At 39.3% G+C, this 18,723-nt stretch overlaps 1 protein-coding gene across 2 annotated transcripts in view; it reads left to right on the forward strand.

The window, feature by feature from the left end:
* TBC1D2B (TBC1 domain family member 2B) overlaps positions 1–18,723 on the forward strand; it is a 37,101-nt gene that overhangs the window by 10,271 nt on the left and 8,107 nt on the right. For both annotated transcript variants that reach the window (XM_055806128.1, XM_055806135.1), the window contains exons 3-11: positions 2,203–2,368; positions 7,399–7,556; positions 8,562–8,788; positions 11,323–11,715; positions 13,099–13,209; positions 14,335–14,528; positions 15,067–15,561; positions 17,362–17,479; positions 18,182–18,367. In XM_055806128.1, coding sequence (XP_055662103.1) covers positions 2,203–2,368; positions 7,399–7,556; positions 8,562–8,788; positions 11,323–11,715; positions 13,099–13,209; positions 14,335–14,528; positions 15,067–15,561; positions 17,362–17,479; positions 18,182–18,367 — 2,048 coding nt within the window. The remainder of the gene's footprint in view (positions 1–2,202; positions 2,369–7,398; positions 7,557–8,561; positions 8,789–11,322; positions 11,716–13,098; positions 13,210–14,334; positions 14,529–15,066; positions 15,562–17,361; positions 17,480–18,181; positions 18,368–18,723) is intronic.

The following is an 18,723-nucleotide window of genomic DNA, read 5'->3' on the forward strand; positions in this document are numbered from 1 at the left end:
TTTGAAGTAAGTTGAAAAACAAGGTAATTTTTTTGTGGTGGTTGCATTAGCAACCACATTATATTGCTGTGCTGTATCTGGTGCATAGTCCGTACCTCTAACCAGTCAGCTGGCTGGTCTAAGTGGCGTTTCACGTACAACGAGCAACCTCAGGAAGTCAGAAAATTCGGCCAGACTGATAAGCACGCCTGCTGGAGGAAATGCATTTATTACAAATTCAGCTCTTGAGCAATTAATTTACCTGGACCATACTATAAAGAGACTCTGTAGTCCTGTCAAATCATACGGGTAGAAGAGGAAACAAGCTGTAAGTACAAAAGCGGAATGTGAGTATTCCAACTTGGGGTTAGGTGCCCACGTGTTGTTTGGCACAGGGATTGGTTTGTTCTTTTTTCAGGGTGGTTCATTTTTTGGTTTGGTGTTTTGTGGTTTGTTTTTCTTTTGTGGAAACCTGTTTATTATCCTTCCCCTTTATTAGACAGTGAACATGATCAAAAGTTAGTTTTATCTAACTTAGGTGAATTTTGTTCTGCTCAAGCAGTCAAGGTCCAAAAGAATTTGGAATTTAGTTGGGCTCATAAGGCACTGAAGAAGTTTCTATCAGCACTGTTCATGAAATAAATCAAGACAGTGTAATTTATACCTGTATTTGGAAGATGACATGATACACTTCTCTTTCAGATACCATTTTTCAAGGGTTTGATAGATTTGTAGTATCAATGATGTTTTTTATATTTGATATTCTGTATCACAAAATGTTCTGTCTTTACCTCTAACTTTCAATATGGGCTAAATAAAAGTAACCAGCTGCTGAGTAACTGGGGGGTAGAGCTTGCTTAGGGATGGTCTGGCTGCTAGTGCCAAGTGATCCTCAGAACAATGACTGGAAGGTTCACCAGTGATAAAACAGGGTATTGTGATTTCCCAGGATTTTTCCCTTCATGCAGAGAATTAAGTCAGAAGCCCATCCAGTGTGTTACTTTCTAATGTAACTGCTGAATCAAGCATCAGTGTCCTCAACATTTTTTTTTAATTTACTCTGTACTTTGTGAATGGTATGGAGAAGAGTCTGAAAATTACATTTGAGCTTGTTTTTAACTTGCCTGTTCAGAGGGTTTGTAGAAGCCCATGAACCACTTCAGGCTTCTCTACAGTGCTTTTGCTATTCATAGTATATTCCGTATTCCGTGTTTCCTATTCCCTCTGCCTGCTGGAGGAGGGGTGAGGGAGAAAGCAAGCTATCCAGGATAACGGGAACGCTGAGGTAACATTGCAGTACAGATCCTACAGCATGTCTTGGACAGTGGTATGTTGGAGGCCTGGTGAGCTCTGTTGGATCAGCTGGGATCCTCTGGACATTTAGCTCTGGCTGAGGGGTAGTGCGGGTTTCTGGCAGGTTCCTGTGGAGCTGTTCAAAGGCTGTGAGTGTGCTGGCATGTGTGCAGTGCCAGGCCGGGGCTGCATGTCCCCATGGCTCTGTCCCGGACCTGCAGCGTGGCCGAGGTGCGCAGGGGTTGGGCTGGTGGGTTCAGGTACAGCTGTGTTCAGCTTAACCAGAGCTGCTAAGTCCTGGCTGAGCCGGTGCCCCCGTGCCCGTGGGCCTGCGGCGCCCGCCCCAATGTTCTTGGCTCCGGGGACGCGGGCCGGGTGTGCACAGCGCTGGCTCAGGCCTGTTAAAGCTCACTGACTTGCAGCAGCAGCGTCACTTGTAGGATGAAGCACAGCCTGAAAGCTGTGTCACGGTGTTCTTGTGACACTGTTCCTGAATTAGGAGTTCTGATAGACCTGAGCTTGTTTTACAAAGGGGTTTTGTGGATTAATAATATTCATCTATCTTAATTTATATGGCTTTATAGCTGCTTAAGCTAGATGAATCAGTATTGGCTAATTGATTGTAAATCACTCGTGAAATAATACTTCATGAGCGTCACACAAGGCCTGTTATCAGAAGTATGTGGCTACAGTGAAAGCTCACTGAGGAAAACTGTGCTATTTTTAAAGTTCTTTTGAAAAAAGCATTTAATAAAATTATGTTGCAATTTAAAATAAAACCCTAACTACGTTACTAGCAGTCTTAGTACTATGTGACTTCATATAGCTACTATTCTTATACTTACTGAAAGTTTTACCTATTTTTCTTTCTCTCTTTGTCTCTGGTGCGTGTGTGGTTTTTTTGTGTGTGTGTTTTGTTTTTTAACATAGATTTGAGTGTCCTAAGTCAAAATGCTTCAGCAGAGAGAGCTAGAAATATTCTAGCTGTGGAGACTTCTCCTACAGACCTGGTGGGAGAACAAGCAGCTTCCCAACCTGCACCAGTCCAACCGAGTGCCCTCAATTTCTCGCTTAAACAATGGAGTACCGAAATCAAGTAAGTTGGGAACATGGAAGAAAGAGTTATTGTGAGATTGATAGTAGCTGGCAGAATAGAATCTGTTTCCTACTGAAAGATGTGTGTAGGTGGAGCTTTTTAGAAGAAATGAGGGTGATGGGGTGGATCAGTATACTGGACTGTATCTCTTAAAGTGTAACTTTTTTTTTAAAAAAATTCTAATTATTTATTTGAAAGGCATAGCTGAATGTCATTGTGTAGCATTACTGATACCTGAAAGGGGGACTCTAGACCTGTAAAGAACTTCTGGTGGTGGCTTTGCCCTCTGAACCCAAGCAGGGAGCTGGGAGTTTTATGCTCAGCTAGTATTACTTTTTATCCCTCATTGTGTAATGGAGCTGCTAATTGGTAGCATTGTAGCAGTCATAGTATTTAGTGCTTATGAAATATTTTTAGTGATGAAAATCAAAACAATATAACCATTCTTCATTTTTTCTTTTAAAAAAATAAAAGTACATGGCACAGATTTGAAACTGATGTAGTTTTGAATTCCTGAGCAACAATGAGGCAGACCCCTTCTGAACAATAGCAAAACCACAACTTATCCCCTCAGTCTTAATGGGTTTACTCCTTAGTATTAATTGCTTTAAGGAAAGCAGTCCTACTGATTTTCAGCTCTCATGTTACAGTTTCTTTGTAAATGTTTTTAGACTTTGGTCTGCCTCCATAGATGGATCTTCCGCTTCTACTCAAGGGATATGATAGTGCTGCTGCGGAGCAATTCACAAAGCAGAGCTGTAGCCTTGGTTAACTTAACTCGCAGCCCAAGAGGGATGTGGTCTAATGTTGTTCACTTTCATCAGCAGTGCTGAGCTAAACAGATTCTTTTTAAAGCTTTCCTATTAAACACAGAGTTCCAACGGGTTTCGAAGTGGTGTTGGTTTGGGGGTTTTCTTTGGTTGTGTTCTTTTTTTTTTTCTTAAGACTACTGTGTAGACCATTTAAGTTATAGGAAAGATGGTTTATGGCTGGGTTGGGAAATATGCAAATCCTGTTACTACATGTCCTGTTTAAACTGTAGCCTTGTATCGTTTCTTGGCTTTGCATAGCCACTTTGCTTTGGTAGAACTAAAATTTGGTCATAATAGAAGGAAAATAATATAAACCAGTTTCTGTTAGGTAAATTCCTGTATACTTGAAATGATGTTTCTGGCTTTTTAAACTTTTTTTCTGGATTTTTTGTTAGCTTTTTTTCTGAATTGCAGATGATAACGCTGTGGGAAAGTCTAGGTCCAAGTGCAGTGTCAGGGTAAGCTGCTCGGTGTTGCTGGGTTGATGTGTTAATGTTTCTTTGTAACTGAGCAGAAAGGCCACAGTGGAGTTGTGGGTTGGGAAGCACTTTTGCTTGGAGGGAGGGGTTGCTGGTGACAGTGGCCAGCAGATACTGTAGCACGGTATTCAGGAGTTAGCCCATACAAGAAAGGCCATCTTCCTAATGGCCTGGAGTCCTTGCAGATCTCTGGGAATAAACATTTAAGAAAATTCCACACTGAATCTTTCAGGCTGAATGCCAGCCTTCACCATTCCACTCTTTCTGAAGATATTCAACTGCAGTGGTTCATCTGTCTGAAAACCTTCCTGGGAAAATAACGTTTGTTGTATCTGCTAACAGATTATTTTTTTTTTAATTCTGTGTTAGGTTTTTGTTTATTTTTTTTTATATGGAGTGCTTTAGTGCCCCCATGTGCACTAAATTTTAAAGCAGACATTCCCCCCTGCAAGCTGATACCAGTGGGAAACAGTGTCTTTTTCAGAATTGCTTGTTGTGCTCCAACATCCTCTTCTGAGCTTTTGAAAAGTCATTTTGCAGAGAATTTACTGAGCTGGCAGCTAAAATCTGAAGTGTGTGTAATGTGTACAGTTGTGTACTACCTCTGGCCACATATTCTGTCATTGAGGTAAGAGCCTGACAACCTTGTCAAGAAGCTATTTAGCTGTGTGGTAATATGCTAGAACCTCTGACAAATTTATTCATATTAGCATAGGCCTTGCAGTGACATTTCTTAAAAGCTATGGACTAGCATTACTCCTGCCCATTTTGAGCTAGCAGGTCAAGAGCACCTAGGTTCCTGTATCTAGTAAGGTAAATTTGCTCTGAGACTTGAGTCTGTAGCAGTTTTTACGAGAAAGGTGGATTTTCTTCAGCATAGGTTTGGTTAGGGACAAGTGAATTTTCCTTCTGATGGCTATCGTCAGCTGCTCCAGAGAGGGGTAGGGCATGTATCATCTTAATTTGGACTGACTTTGCATAAGTATTGAAGATAATAATTATTACATGCTTCCACTCCCTATATTTTTTGTTCATTTAGTCCTGCAATGAATGATGCCAAATTACTAAGCAAAACTATTCAGTAACAGTGTAAGGGTCCTTCAGATGGCAGCCTTTCTCATTACGCAGCTTTGGTTTATGCTCAGAGCATTCTGAATGGAACTCCTGTGAAAAAGCATTAAGTGATCATTAAGTCTTGTATTTTAACATATGCAGTCTCGTTTGCCGATCAAGAAGCGACAGGTGATCTCTTACTGCGCTGAACAGCATTCTTTGAGCGTGTATCACAAGAAGGTCTAGTTAGTTATATTGGATCTATGTGTGGAACCAGGACAAGATTGTTAATATTTCCATAACAGTGAAAGCTAATTATTAATCTTGGTAAATTAAAATTACGTAGTAGCATGAATGTAAAAGCTGACTGCAAAAAAAACCCCACTAAAATATTAGCAACTCTATTATAGTAAACGTGTCACAGAGCAGTACTGTTATGTTTTATTGTTTTCCTCCATTCTCTAGCAATTCTATGCAATTTAGGGGAGGGGTGGGATCTGATCACCTTGGGAATGTGTGCGCACTGTCCAGTATCTCATTGGATTGTGACTAATTTTGACCCCAGCCTTAGAGGATGGCTCAGGGTGTTTTTTAAAACTTCAGAGTTTTCTCTACATTGCTGGCAGCTTGTGTTTGTTAAGAACCTGTTTGGTGCCTTAATCATTGCCCTTCCACCTGAACACACGTATGGTGTGTTTGACAGAGAAGTTATTGCTATAAATAACTGCATTTGCATCCTAGGTAGTAGTGGTGAAATAATAATGGGAGAAAAGTGAAGAGTGTCTTGGAGTTAAGCCACGTGTGTACTTAAAGTAATTGAAGTTGAAACATGCTTTTTAAAATCTATTTTCAAGTACTTAGTTGTGGCGTATATAGACACTTAGGCTGGAATTTTTTTCATCTTTATGCTGTCAGCTGCTTGTATCTCTTACTTATGCAGAATATAGACTTGGAAACAATTAAAGTAAGTTCCTATTATCTAATCATAAAATAAGACTTATACCCAAAATATATCATTAGATCCTATGTCAGGTCTTGTGTCGTTTATCCAATTGTACTTGTCACACTGTGCTTAGGAAAATAAATACTGTCTTTTAAATTCAGCTACCTACTTTTAGTCTGATAGAAAGCAATGAAGTGGTGCTGCTTCAGTGCCCTTAATAATTCTATGCAAAAGCTTTACAAAATTCAGCATCAGCTATAATTATTCATGGACCTAACAGCAGGTTTTGGAAAAGCTTTTCTAGAAGTTATTTTATTTGACTTCCTGTTCTGTGTGGGTTTTTTTCAAGCCTTAAAAGGTAGTGTTCAGATGGGCTTTAAATACCAAGTTGACCAAGAGCAGAACAGGTGGTTATGGAGTTGCATGGTGAGAGTTCAGCTACTACTCAGAGAATAGCTGTAGAGTTACCAGGTGACACTTAATAATTTTGGGTGCCTTAGGAAATTTGTCAGTCGTCAACCAATTCGATCTATTTAATTGGAATGGAAGGTCTGAACAATGAAATGAGGCTTCAGTGTTCCCCCAACCAAAACTGTGATTCTTTCTGGAAGAAGATTAAATGTGTAGTGTAATTCAATCTTTGTCAAGTGTGCAAATTGATTGTTGGAATGGTTTTATTAATAACCTTAAGGATTATTTTCAAATTGTACATGATTGCATATCCGTTCACCAGACTACAGGAATTTTGCACTGTGTAACGATTAGCCTAGGGTTCACGTTGATCAGATGTTAAATCTCTTGTGAAGCTGAAAGACTGGGTTGGATCATCACATGGCCTTAAAGGTGTAACACGGTTTACTTTCTGCTTAAGGTTTGAGGATTAAGAAGAGAAGATGCGGCTGATGGAGTGAAAGCGCCCTTGTGGGCCTTCATCTTATGCAGACTGTAGAAAATGCTGAGATACTAAATATATCTCCAACTTTAAAATATTAAACTGATTCATATGGCTTGATGTAGAATCTCCTTCTCTATTTGAACAAAGACTACAGTACTGGGCTACATTAATACTCAACAGACATAAGTGTGGAGTTAAACATTTCTGATTGCATGATGGTTGCGGGGGAGGCTGGGTAGGATAATCTCATTTTGCTCATGAAACGTACTGTTCTTCTCTAGAATTATTTGGCTGGAATTTAGAGGTTGCCTCTGAAATGTTCCTGCAGATAATTGGCAACGTTCTGCCTTAAGAAAGAAAAACTGCTAAGGAGTCTGTCATCAGCGATTCAGCTACAGCAGGTCTCCTGGGTGATCCCAAGTTTGATGTTAATCCAGAATATAAAACTGTAACATAGATGTGTTTTGACTGCATGCTGTTCTGTTTAATGCTTGGCAGTTATTCTAAAATTCTAAGCTACAATAGCTGATTCCAAATCTTAATTTTGTTTTGTTTTGTCCTTTTCCCACTGCCAAAACAAGAATAAAACAGAAGATGACACAAAAGACCATAGCGGTCTCCTAGATATTAATATCCTGTTAAAGCAAAATAGTTCTATTTGTGAAACACAGCACTGTTGATAGTAGGTGCTGTTTAGTAGGATATGCTTTAATTTATTTGAGCTTTTAATTGGTATTGGTTTTATCTGTGTTTTAGCTTAGTTTTAGTTTGCAGTGGTTGTCTTGAAAACCCCTTCATAAAAACAATGCAAAATGGAGAAGTCACTTTTCCTGTTGTCTTTTTCACAGAAATTCAATGTCCTCTTTAAGAAAAGGAAATAACGAAAACCGCAAGAGCATATTTTATACCACTGAAGAGTGGGAATTGCTGGATCCAACCCCAAAAGACTTGGAGGACTCGATGGCCCTGGAAGAAAAGAGGAAACACCTGGCAGAAGGAAGTAAAGGTAGGAGTGGGAGGAAGGAAGGGGAGCATGTGCCCTACTTTCTTTACTGTAATGTAGTGTATGACGTCTGTCTCCAGGGCGTAAGTGGAAGCTTATCTTTTCTTCAAAAACCACATTCAGAGCTCTGCGCATTCTTTTGAAAGACTTGACTCCAAACACATTGCGAGGAATTCCCTGCCATTCAGATACCGTAGAATAAGCACAAAGCCTTGTTGTCCACTGTTTCAGGTTCCCTGAGCATGTTAATTATCTCCAGTCTTGTCACTTGAGTTGCAAAGTTACAGGATGAAGGGAAATGTGGAGGCTTCTGATTACTTAGCTAAGTGTCGCCCATTGGAGCAGAATTGCCTTTAAAGTATGTGTATATATATGTTATATTGGCTTGCTTCTGAAACTGCGGAAAAAAGTTGGGATGCATATGCAGGGATAGGTCATCTGTGCATTGTAACTGGTTCTCACATTTGACCGGTGTCTGGCATAACGTTGTGAAGATTTTCACAGCTCCTTAAGAGCATTTCAGCTGCCATCCAAGTGATTCAGTGTGTTAGAAACAGTCCTGCTCTCTAAGAATACTCCCGTGGTTACATAAATGGAGGTGAAACCTTACTCTGAATGCCTCTTAAGAACAGTATGCTGTGATACCAGTGATGTTTTGGTCTGATCACCTCTGAGCTGTTAATAATTTGAAGCAAAATTTACTTTGGTATAGTTAAGCGTGGTACCTTTTATTTTCTGTAATGAATTGTAAAGTTCTTTTTATGTCTTATTTCGCAAGTATTAATTTAAGAGCTAAATCTTACCTGGGAGGGGAGGAGACTGAGCTATTTACTTTTCCCACCAAAGGAAGCAACTTGGAAAACACGGCATGTTTACCGCTCTTATATTGGGCTGTTTAAATGCTGCTTAAAGTCTAATTTTAATGAGCATATTTTTAAAAGGAAATCTGAATGCTTTGGAATGTCTTTTTACTAAGTGAACTGAACTAGAAGAAATTGTTTTATGCAGGACTGACTAGTTCAGCTTTTCCATTCGATTTTGGCCGCATTCCACACAAAACAAGGCGCCCGTTAAAAGACATGATTGGATCAAGCAAAAACCGGAACAGCAGTGACTCTTCTCCAACTGAGTGGTATTCTGGTAATGGCAACAAACTCGTCTCTGAACTGCAACTGAAGTATCAAAGCCAGCAGGAAGAGTTGGAAAAGCTAAAGAAAGATCTTTTGAGCCAAAAGGTAATTAAGCCTTCAGGCAAAGTGCACAAAAGCAAATGGATCTGGCCAGTGGTTGTGAGTTTACCCTTTCTGGCCATCTAACTGCATTAAGAGCTGGTTGGTGGTTATAAAATAATGGTGCTAAATCAACCTTTGTTTACAAAAAGTCTTGAAGCAAGCAGGACCAAGCTTTACATCTGTTGAAGGTGAGGTCCCTGCACAAAACTTTCATTTGCGCAGTTTATTAGCTCTCTTGCTCACTCTCTCACCAAGCAGGTTTTGTAAATGGTAGACCTAACTGTGAATCTGTGCACGTAGTACTGCCCTCATGGAGTGTTTGTGCCTTCTTCATAACAAGATTAAGTATCTTGGCTTTATCTAAAAGAATTTCTACTGAATTTAAGAAGAAATATTTTTTAGTTTTTATATGGAGTTGCTACTTTTGCTATTAGTGTTTTCTGTTGCGTGAGATAATCAAAGGGAAACCAGAGAAGGAATTTGAGCCCCATATTTACACCCATTTTAGGTGTTACCTCTCCTGGGACTACATTTGTGCTTCTGAGAGAAATCTCACTGATACAGTGCAACACTGTTCACAGCTGCTTCTGTTTTAATAAGAAGAGAAATGGCGTCTTAAGCAGCTGAAGATAATTTCACTGTTGATACTGGGCTAGATTTAGAACTGTCGTCGATGCCAGCAGCATACAAGTAGGATGTTTTCCTGACAGCCCGTGTGACCAGACAGATTTTTATACTTTAGTTACTTTTTAGGGAGTAGATAGGAAATTATAACCTGCTCCACAGCTGCTGCTTACAGGCAGGATCTTCTATTGTGCATGTCCCTGTTGTCTCAGATTGTCTTGATAACTTAATGGTTGTTGGCATGTATGTTACCAGTCTGGGTTTTGTTGATTTTGATAATTAAAATGGTTATTTGTCACTGAACTATGCCCATGAAATCATCCAGCTGTTCAGTAATTGTTAAAAGTTCAGCCCGGTGCCATTAAGATAATACCTGAAAAATGTTTTAAGTGCAGCGAAGGAAGGAAGAAGAAAATCTAGTTTAGCAAAACCTTTTCCTCAAGATCCAAGGGTTTCTTCCCAGACCTCTCTGAAGACTATGGCTTATTCTGGGTGTAGCTTTATGACTTTCCAAGTCATTGTAAACTTCCAGATACATTATTGAACTAAAGTTCTCAGGAATTCCATAAAAACAATTCCTATTTCTGTCCTTGTACCCTTAATTAATGTCAGAGAGCTATTTAAAAAAAAAATTATTATTTTTTTTTAAATCCCAGCTTTAACAAATGTTATGAACGCTACTAGGGTTGAACTTGCCTTCCCATGTTTCCACAGGGTTAAACCATTAACTAAAGATGGGAACTGGCAAAGGTAATTCAGATTAGTGAGACTTCTAAGTGAGCAGTCTGCTGCTCGTGCTTTCTTAGCATTTATTGTTGATCTGGATATCTTCCTGTGTATGCTTTTTTGGTTTTTTGTTTTGGGTTTTTTGGTCGTTCTTTTGAGCTTTTTTGGGGGGTATATGTTCTTTTTTTAGTGGGGTGGGATTTTTTTCTCTGTAGTTTAGCTTTCAGAGAGCTTTTGGTAGTAGCTAAAGCAAACTCTTCCAGTATTTCTTTTCTTTTAAATTTCACTTTGACTTATTTGCATGTAAAGCCTTTGCTTCTCCAAGGTCATAGTAGAATCTCGTTTCAGCAAGGAATCAAGTAGGGTTTTACTTACAGTGTAACTCCCTTAAAAATCAGCTGTTCTTAGGCGTGTGTACCTCTGATTCCCCAAGCAAAACACATGCAGCTTTCATGGAAGCGAGTAAATGTTGTAGTTGTCCAGGATCTATGCAATCCTGTGAGCAAAAGTACTTGTCCTTTAGTGTGAGGGAATAGAAGATGAGAATGGTGGAATTGTTAGATGAATGTGTTTTCAAAATAAAGTTCTAGTTCAGAGCCTTCAATGCTGTCTTCTTTTGCAAAGACCACAGAAACTCCTTTTCTCCCTTGTGGCAAGCCAGTTAATTACTTGGCTGATTCTGTGGCAAGATTTTCTAAACAGCCCTTCAAAGACTTCCTTTTCAGCGAAGCAGCATGCACTTTTCTTTTTTCCTTTAATTTTCTCTGCATTTGTCAGGGAAGAGAGCAATTAGTTTTCTTTCCCTTTTCCACGCTGTAGTGTTCACCTGTTAATTTTTTGGGCTTAAGCCCTCTTTATATTTATCTTCTTACAAGTAAGCCTTTTTTAGCTTTCAAATAACTGCTGGGCCACAGCTGTCAACTACTCTGCCCAAACTTGTTGTAGCCTTTCTAGGCAGGATTCTTGGCTCAGGGAAAGACATGTAAGTCATCTGTATAGGCCAGTCACGTAAGGTGTTAACCTGCTAGAAATTGTGTCGTTTCTTTTTTTTTTTTTTCCTTAAAACACCACCATGAAGTCTTCTGCAAGCTGATGATTCAGGCGCAAAACCCATTCCAAAGTTGTCTTTTGCTTGATGTTGTAAAAGTTATTATTCTAAGTTATAAAACTTTTTTTAAAATTCTCAGGAACTTGTGCGACTTCTGCAGCAAACGGTCCGATCTTCCCAATATGATAAATATTTTGCAAGCCGCCTTTGTGAAGGGGTTCCCAAAGACAAATTAGAGCTGTTGCACCAAAAAGATGACCAGATTTTGGGTCTCAACAACCAGCTTGAAAAGTTAAATCTGGAAAAAGACAGTCTGCAGCAGGAAGTAAAGAATCTGAAATGTAAAGTTGGAGAACTCAATGAGCGGCTGGGTATGCTGATGGAAACTATTCAAGCTAAAGATGAAGTGATCATGAAACTGTCTCGCCAACTCAGCGAATGTGAGGACAATACATCCTCTCAAAGCGGAGCAGTAAATTCTTCCATGGCCACCTGTACTAATAAGGAACTACAGGAACTGGACAGACTAAAAGTAAGAGCAGTGTCTCTTGTCTTGATGGATAGGGGAATCTCTACTCCCTATAAAAACTACTTTCTAGTCTGCTATACTGTTTGAGGAGGTCACTACAGCAGTTCTCCAAGATACTCATCAACTGAGGCTTTCTCTGCTTGGAATCTACACTTTCAACTTTGTTATGTGGTAATCTAAACAGAACTTTTATGCTTTGAGCTGGTCTGTACATCTGTAGTACATGTACATCTGTAGTACAGTGTCCAGTACTTTCAGTAATTTAATCATTGGTGTGGAGGAGGAGTGATGTGAGGAGTAGTCAAAGGAACAGGAAAAAGAAAGGGTAAGAGGAAAATACAGGCATGGAGGAAAACAACTAGAAAGCTTATTTCTTGGGTTTAGATTTTTTTTTTTTAATATTGAAAGTGAGGAAAAAGCATGTGGAATAGCAAAGGGAAGCTCTGAGGAGAAAAAAAAAAAAGGAATATAAGCACCTCTCTTACTAGTGCTACTCCAGATGTTATCAATGTGCTTTTTTTCCCCTCTAAACTACTTCAGTCAATGTCTCAGAAGTTTGTAAGACCTTGAAGACTTAAGAAGTTTGTAAGTTAAAGAGTTAATGAAGTTACCCACTTATCTCTAAACATGCTTTCTTGCCTTTGGATAAATGTTGTATTCCAAATGGATTTAACATTCCAAGGGATTTGGAATAAAAGGAAGTAACTTAAAATATGTATAAGCATTCATTAATTTTGTTTCCTATATGTGAGCCCGCAAAGCTTTAGAAAATAGAATTGAAGCTAGAAATGATGGTCTTGGCAGAAAGCAGGCTGAAGCCCGTAGGTGCTGTGGGGCGTGGGGGTACTGTGAGCGCTGGGAGGGCACTGGCATGCCCCTCTCCCGCAGCCTCAGCTTTCGGAGGCAACACTGCCAGCCTGGGGCCGCGGGTTAGGCGAGGCAGCTTGTCCCTGGGGGTTTATGGGTTTGTGTGGAGGCAGCCATCAAAGCTGTACATCACCTGAGGCCTGGCGTTTGCCCCCCTCCTTGCCTGGCATGTGAAGCGTTCTGGCTGCTGCACAGCACGCGGTGGGTTCTGCAAGGTGTTTGTGTGGGAGCCCCATGGTGCTGGTGCTCTCCCCAGTGCATCCTGGCTGTGCCTGCCTCCTGGCAGCAAGGGCAGCCCGCTGCTTCTGCTGGGGGTGCAGGGCGTCTGTGCTCGTGTTTGGCATGTGTGTTTGACTTGTGAAGGCTAAAAATAATATTTTTACTTGATCCTGGTATGTTTTATGCTAAGTCCTATTCGTAGTTGCTTGTTCTGTATTTGAAGGTATACTTTCTCTGGTAGGCATTTGCTGTCTGTAAGATTTTTTTATTAAAAATCCAGTTTGCTTTTTTTATCAACAGGACAATCTTCAGGGTTATAAGACCCAGAATAAATTTTTAAATAAGGAGATTTTGGAACTTTCTGCTCTACGAAGAAATGCAGAAGCAAGAGAGAGAGAATGGCAGGCAAAGGTCAGACTAACACAGCATGTTCTTATTTTGGCGATGTCTAAAGCAGTTCTCAAAAATTCAGTTGTATAGCTACGCAGGGAGCATAACTGTGGAATGGAAATGGAATAGCTTAAGTGTATTAAATGTAATAATTTAAAAAATATCTCCCCTAAATCTAGTCCTTAGACTAGGTAATCTTTTGGAATGGGTTCTTGAAAGAAGTAGTTGACTTTAAAATATTATTAACCATTGGAACTTTTTCGTAGCTTATGAACACAGGCATGTATATTTCTGAAACATAGTTTCCTCAGAATCAAGGCTGTAATAATTTCATTGAAGTATACAAAAGACAGGATGTGTAAAGATTTGATATGTCACTAAGTAGAGCTTTCTCCTGGACATGACAGACGATTGTGTTATGGTAACTTTGGAAGTGTGTTTCCATACAGATGAATTTGAGTGTAGAGAAGTTGCAGGTAAATAATGATTTCCCTTGCCTGGGGCTAGGAAAATGCACACATCCATAGCTAAGGCAAGATACCTGTTGCTATGGTTTGGTAAGGTTTGCTTTTATTTTCTTGGAAACGATGCACACAGCAGCCCAGGGCTAAATGCTGTGTTTTTGGCATGGGGGTGCATGTGTACAATTCCTACATGCTATTACCTGACTTGTGTCTTTAAAATGCCATTTAATTTCTTTCTGTTTAAACATGTGTAGACTAAAGCTGTTAATTTAAAAGCACAAAATGGTCGAGTTGTACTTTGTACAATGTAATGATAATGAAAGCTTGCTCAGATTTTCCACATGTAAAAATACGTGTGGTAGAAAATCTCTGGTCTGCTATTCTGCCTTAAAAGACTTTATGTAAAAAGCCACAAGTGTCTGCGGTGTCTTTCCCAAGTACATTGTATACAGAATTTTACAGTAGTGTAATATAATGCATATATAACTTTTGTTTTCCACACATAAGAGTTGCTTTATGTCTTATGGTGCTACAAAAATGGGGAAGTAAAGCTGATTGTTCTTGACTTACAGGTTTCTAAAGTGACGTAAGCTAATAGAATAATATCAAGCCAGATTTTAAAAGAAGTGTGGTACAAAGTAAGTTTCTGAGGACTTATAATATTATATATTGTTTTCTGCAGTATACTAGCTTGGAAGCCAAACTCTGTCAGATAGAAAGTAAATATTTGATCTTGCTTCAAGAAATGAAAACTCCTGTTTGTTCTGAGGAGCAGAGTCCTGCTCGTGAGGTCATCACACAGTTACTGGAAGATGCCTTGAAAGCAGAAACGAATGAACAACCAGAACAAGCATTTTTCAAACCACACCTGGTCAGGTAATTTGGTCCTATTAAAATAAATGTATGAATATCTTGGTTAATGGACCCAGTTCTAAAACTGGAAAACAAGACAGCAGGGATATAGTTGCAGGATTAGGGGTTTCTATTAATTTCCCTTAATGAATAACAGTATCATCATGAAATCCTTTTGGCTGTATAAATACTTTTATTGCTTTATTTGAGACACAGTATAGAACTTGGACTCAGATGTTCCCATATAGCTGCTGAAGGCGAGCTGCTGAGGAGATGGGTTCGTTTGAGCTTGACCATGTTCTTACACAGATAGCTGAGTCTGAGTAGTAGTGCCTATTGGAATATGGGGATGAAGTCTTTTGTATATGGGATTATAAAAACAACTATTAAATAAAGGATATACTTTAGAAAACAATTATTATTTAAACACGTTAAAACTTAAACTATGGTGAGTGTCTTGAGGGATATTTGAAGTAACTTTAGGATGGGAACGTAAGAGTTTCAGGGCTACTGAACACATTTTTAAAAGCCTTTTCTCTTCCTCCCCCCTCCTCCGTTTCAGTGAATATGATATATATGGCTTTCAGACAGTCCCAGAGGATGACGATGAGGAGAAACTAGTAGCAAAATCACGAGCTTTGGACCTGAGATCGCTTTCCCTCAGTGAAAATCGAGAGATCTCCACAGGAGTGAAATGGGAAAATTATCTCGCAAGCACAATGAATAGAGAGATGATGCGTAGTGTAGAACTGAAGAATCTTATTCGATCTGGAATTCCACATGAACATCGTTCCAAGATGTGGAAATGGTGTGTCAATGTCCATGTTAAAAAATTAAAGGAAAGCACTGTTCCTGGGTACTTCCAAACCTTGCTTCAGAATGCTCTGGAAAAACAAAATCCTGCATCTAAACAAATTGAGTTGGACCTCTTGAGAACTTTGCCAAACAACAAACATTATTCCTCCCCAACATCTGAAGGGATCCAGAAGCTACGAAATGTGCTGCTGGCATTTTCGTGGAGAAATCCTGATATAGGATATTGCCAAGGTCTCAACAGGTATGATTTTGCAAATCTTGAGTTACAACGGTGCAGTAAAACCATGCATAATGAGCCTTTCAAATCACATGTATAGCAACATGCTTTGGGCAGCAATTTGCCTTATAGGTTGTATGTTAAAATTGTTTTAAGAAATAACTATGACATTTTTTTCTAAACAATAAATAAACAGAAGACCTGGATCATGAAACCTGTAAAATCATATTGGCAAAAGAACTGGAACTGTAATTAACTCACATAAGAAATGGGCTACATAAATGTTGTTTTATATTGTCGTCTTGTCAATTGTAGGGGATCTTTTTGCTTTTGTGCACAAGAATTTGTTAGGTTTTTTGCTTTTTTTTTTTTTTAAACAAGCAGAAACAAATGGTTGAAAGCTTTTTGTACTGTTAAGGCCACAAATTTGAGCATTTCCATTAGGATGTCTTCAATCAGAATTGCAGTAATAAATTTAAGGCTAATTCTCGTGTTACAATGCTAAGAAAAATTTGAAGTCATTGCCATTGGTGTTTGCTGAAATAGTTTTGGTACTTTTGAGATCTGTAGTAAGGGAAGGTGCTATTTGATAGCAGGTGTATTAGCTTAACACCCTCCCCTCATAGCTATAATATAATACCAGAGATGTCAATTTGAGCACTGATTTATGTACTAGAATAGGGTAAAAGACTTCGGACTAGAGCAGCTTTATTATTTGAAGCTGCACAGAAGTAGTAGTAGAATAGAGGCAGTGAGTAATGTAGTAGAGGTAGCGAGGTGGTGGTGGTAGCAGCAGTAGTAGTAGTAGTGAATAATGCAGTAATAAGTATCCCTTTTTCTGAGCATTCATCAGTAGGGGTAGTGACGTTTTATAGGTAAGTCATGCATTTTTAGTGTTAATATTGTCACTGGCATGTCACAAGGCATGTCTGAAGAGCACAGCTGTTGCAATCTTGGAGCAGCATGTCTCTGGTGTGTAGAAGGTATTAGAAACGCGTTTGCTAAACTTGAACTCTGTGCAGAATAACTTTTTCCTGGGTCATTTTTGGGTTTCTTGTAAATAATTCTGCATTTGGGTATACTTGCAGAAGCTAAAAGCAAATTGGGTATTTATTTCACGCTTCAGTCCTCTTAAGCTTTTAAAGTGTGATCACCTTGTTAAGCTGTGTAACATCGGAAGCAGTTCATATTGTTACAACTCTTCTTGCATACAGAAATAAAATGAGTTTACCTGAAGAAATATATTGGCGGTAACCTTTCATATTCAAGCAGCTGTTAGTAACATGAAGAAATTCTTAGAACATGCTTAGTCTGGAAAATTTTAGAGCTTTTTCTTTTCCTTAAAGACAGTGGTAGATAAAGACAGAAGTATTACTTTATATCCATTAAGATAAATGTAAGTCAACTTGCTAGAAAGGATTTTTCTAAACTTAAAATAATTTTGTGTGAAATGCAAGAACCATCTGTTCTTTTTCTTCTTCAATAAGGAAAGACAAAAGTCTGGGAATCAGAGCAGTATACTTAGGTTTTGGAAGCTTCTCGTTATTTTGGCTTAGTTCCAGAAAAAAACAGCATCTAGCAAAACACTTTACCTTCGCCTTTATCCGTTTACTTATTAAACTGAATAAAAACACTTGGTGTGACTGAGAAGGCATCTCCTTGCCCCATCTTAAACTTCATTAATGGTTTTGCTGTTTAGTGCTCTCCTGTTATACGTTTATTTCTGCTAAACAGAAACAAAGGCTTTATTGTGATTGTTCTTAATACATTTTGTGATACTATAATGATCTTTTTTTTTTCTCTCCAAATAAACCCTATTTTTAGATTGGCAGCGATTGCGCTTCTGTACTTGGAACAGGAAGATGCTTTTTGGTGTCTAGTAACAATAGTGGAAGTTTTCATGCCTCATGATTATTACACTAAGACACTGCTAGGATCTCAGGTATGTGCTCTGCAAAAACAAAGCCTGGTCCTGTAAACTGCAGCCAGTCAAAAACTTGGTAAGTGTCTGGTCAGCCTTTTGGGGGAACGGGTTGTGACAGAGGTGAGTTCCAGGCACCAGGACCCTTGTTTAGACAACGACTGAGTATAATGCTGGAATACCTGCTTGGAGCTCCAGTCCTTAACGCCTCTTCTGATTATTGGCTTTACAATGTTGACTGAGCCGATTTATTGTTTCCTTCCTCAGAATTGCAGGGGTGGGGCAGTTATGGGCTCTGGAAGAGTGGGGGTGAGAATGCATTATGCAGTACTGTGAACAACATACTCTAGCACTCCTCTGCTTCCAGGTGATGCTCTGGTACGTGCTGCCTCCTTCCTCCAAGTCTTCCCTCAGCTTGTTCCGGTGCTCCTGCACCAGGGCAGCACTAGTGACCTGTAGCAGGAACACAACATCTGCGTGTGAGGAGCCCTGTGAGATTAAGGAGGGTGTGGATTAAGAAGCAAAAGGTTGTGTCAGCAAGGGTGGTGTGCCTTGGGGTGGCCAGGTATGCTTTGGGTGGATCTGGCTTTGAAGTGTTAACTAGACAGCCCTAGGTTTCCTGGTTAGCTCTTGACTTGCACTTACAGATTGGTAACAGCCCTACTTTGAATGAGATGTGTTGGAAAGGTAGGAGCGATAACATCATATTTCTCATCTCTTTAGGTTGACCAGCGAGTATTCAAGGATTTAATGAGTGAGAAGCTTCCACGACTCCATGCTCATTTTGAACAATACAAAGTTGACTATACTCTCATAACTTTCAACTGGTTTCTTGTGGTGTTTGTGGACAGTGTCGTTAGTGACATCCTTTTTAAAATCTGGGACTCCTTCCTATATGAGGGACCAAAGGTGAACTGAACAAGCTAAGTTTTTTCAGTTATTACCTGGTTAACAAAACACTGTGGTGTTACTGAGTGCAGGGTGGAGGAAGGTTGTTTCACAAGAAACCTGTCAGTTAAAATCACTGGTAGGAAAAGAGGGGAGAAAATGTGCATGAATAACCAGTCAAAACTTTTTCCATTTTATCTGTGTTTTGCAAGTTGAAAGCTTGAGTTACGTAGAAGAATTCTAAATGCTAAGTATTTCCCTTTCACCGCCCATTGCTTCAAGTTTGAAAAATAAAGCTTAGGCAGTGCTGTTTACTCCTACATGCAGCTGTCAATCAGTTTTAAGTAATTATATCAAAATGAGAGCTACTTTTATAA

This window comes from Falco peregrinus, chromosome 1 (genome assembly GCF_023634155.1).
Source record: "Falco peregrinus isolate bFalPer1 chromosome 1, bFalPer1.pri, whole genome shotgun sequence".
NCBI lineage: Eukaryota > Metazoa > Chordata > Aves > Falconiformes > Falconidae > Falco > Falco peregrinus.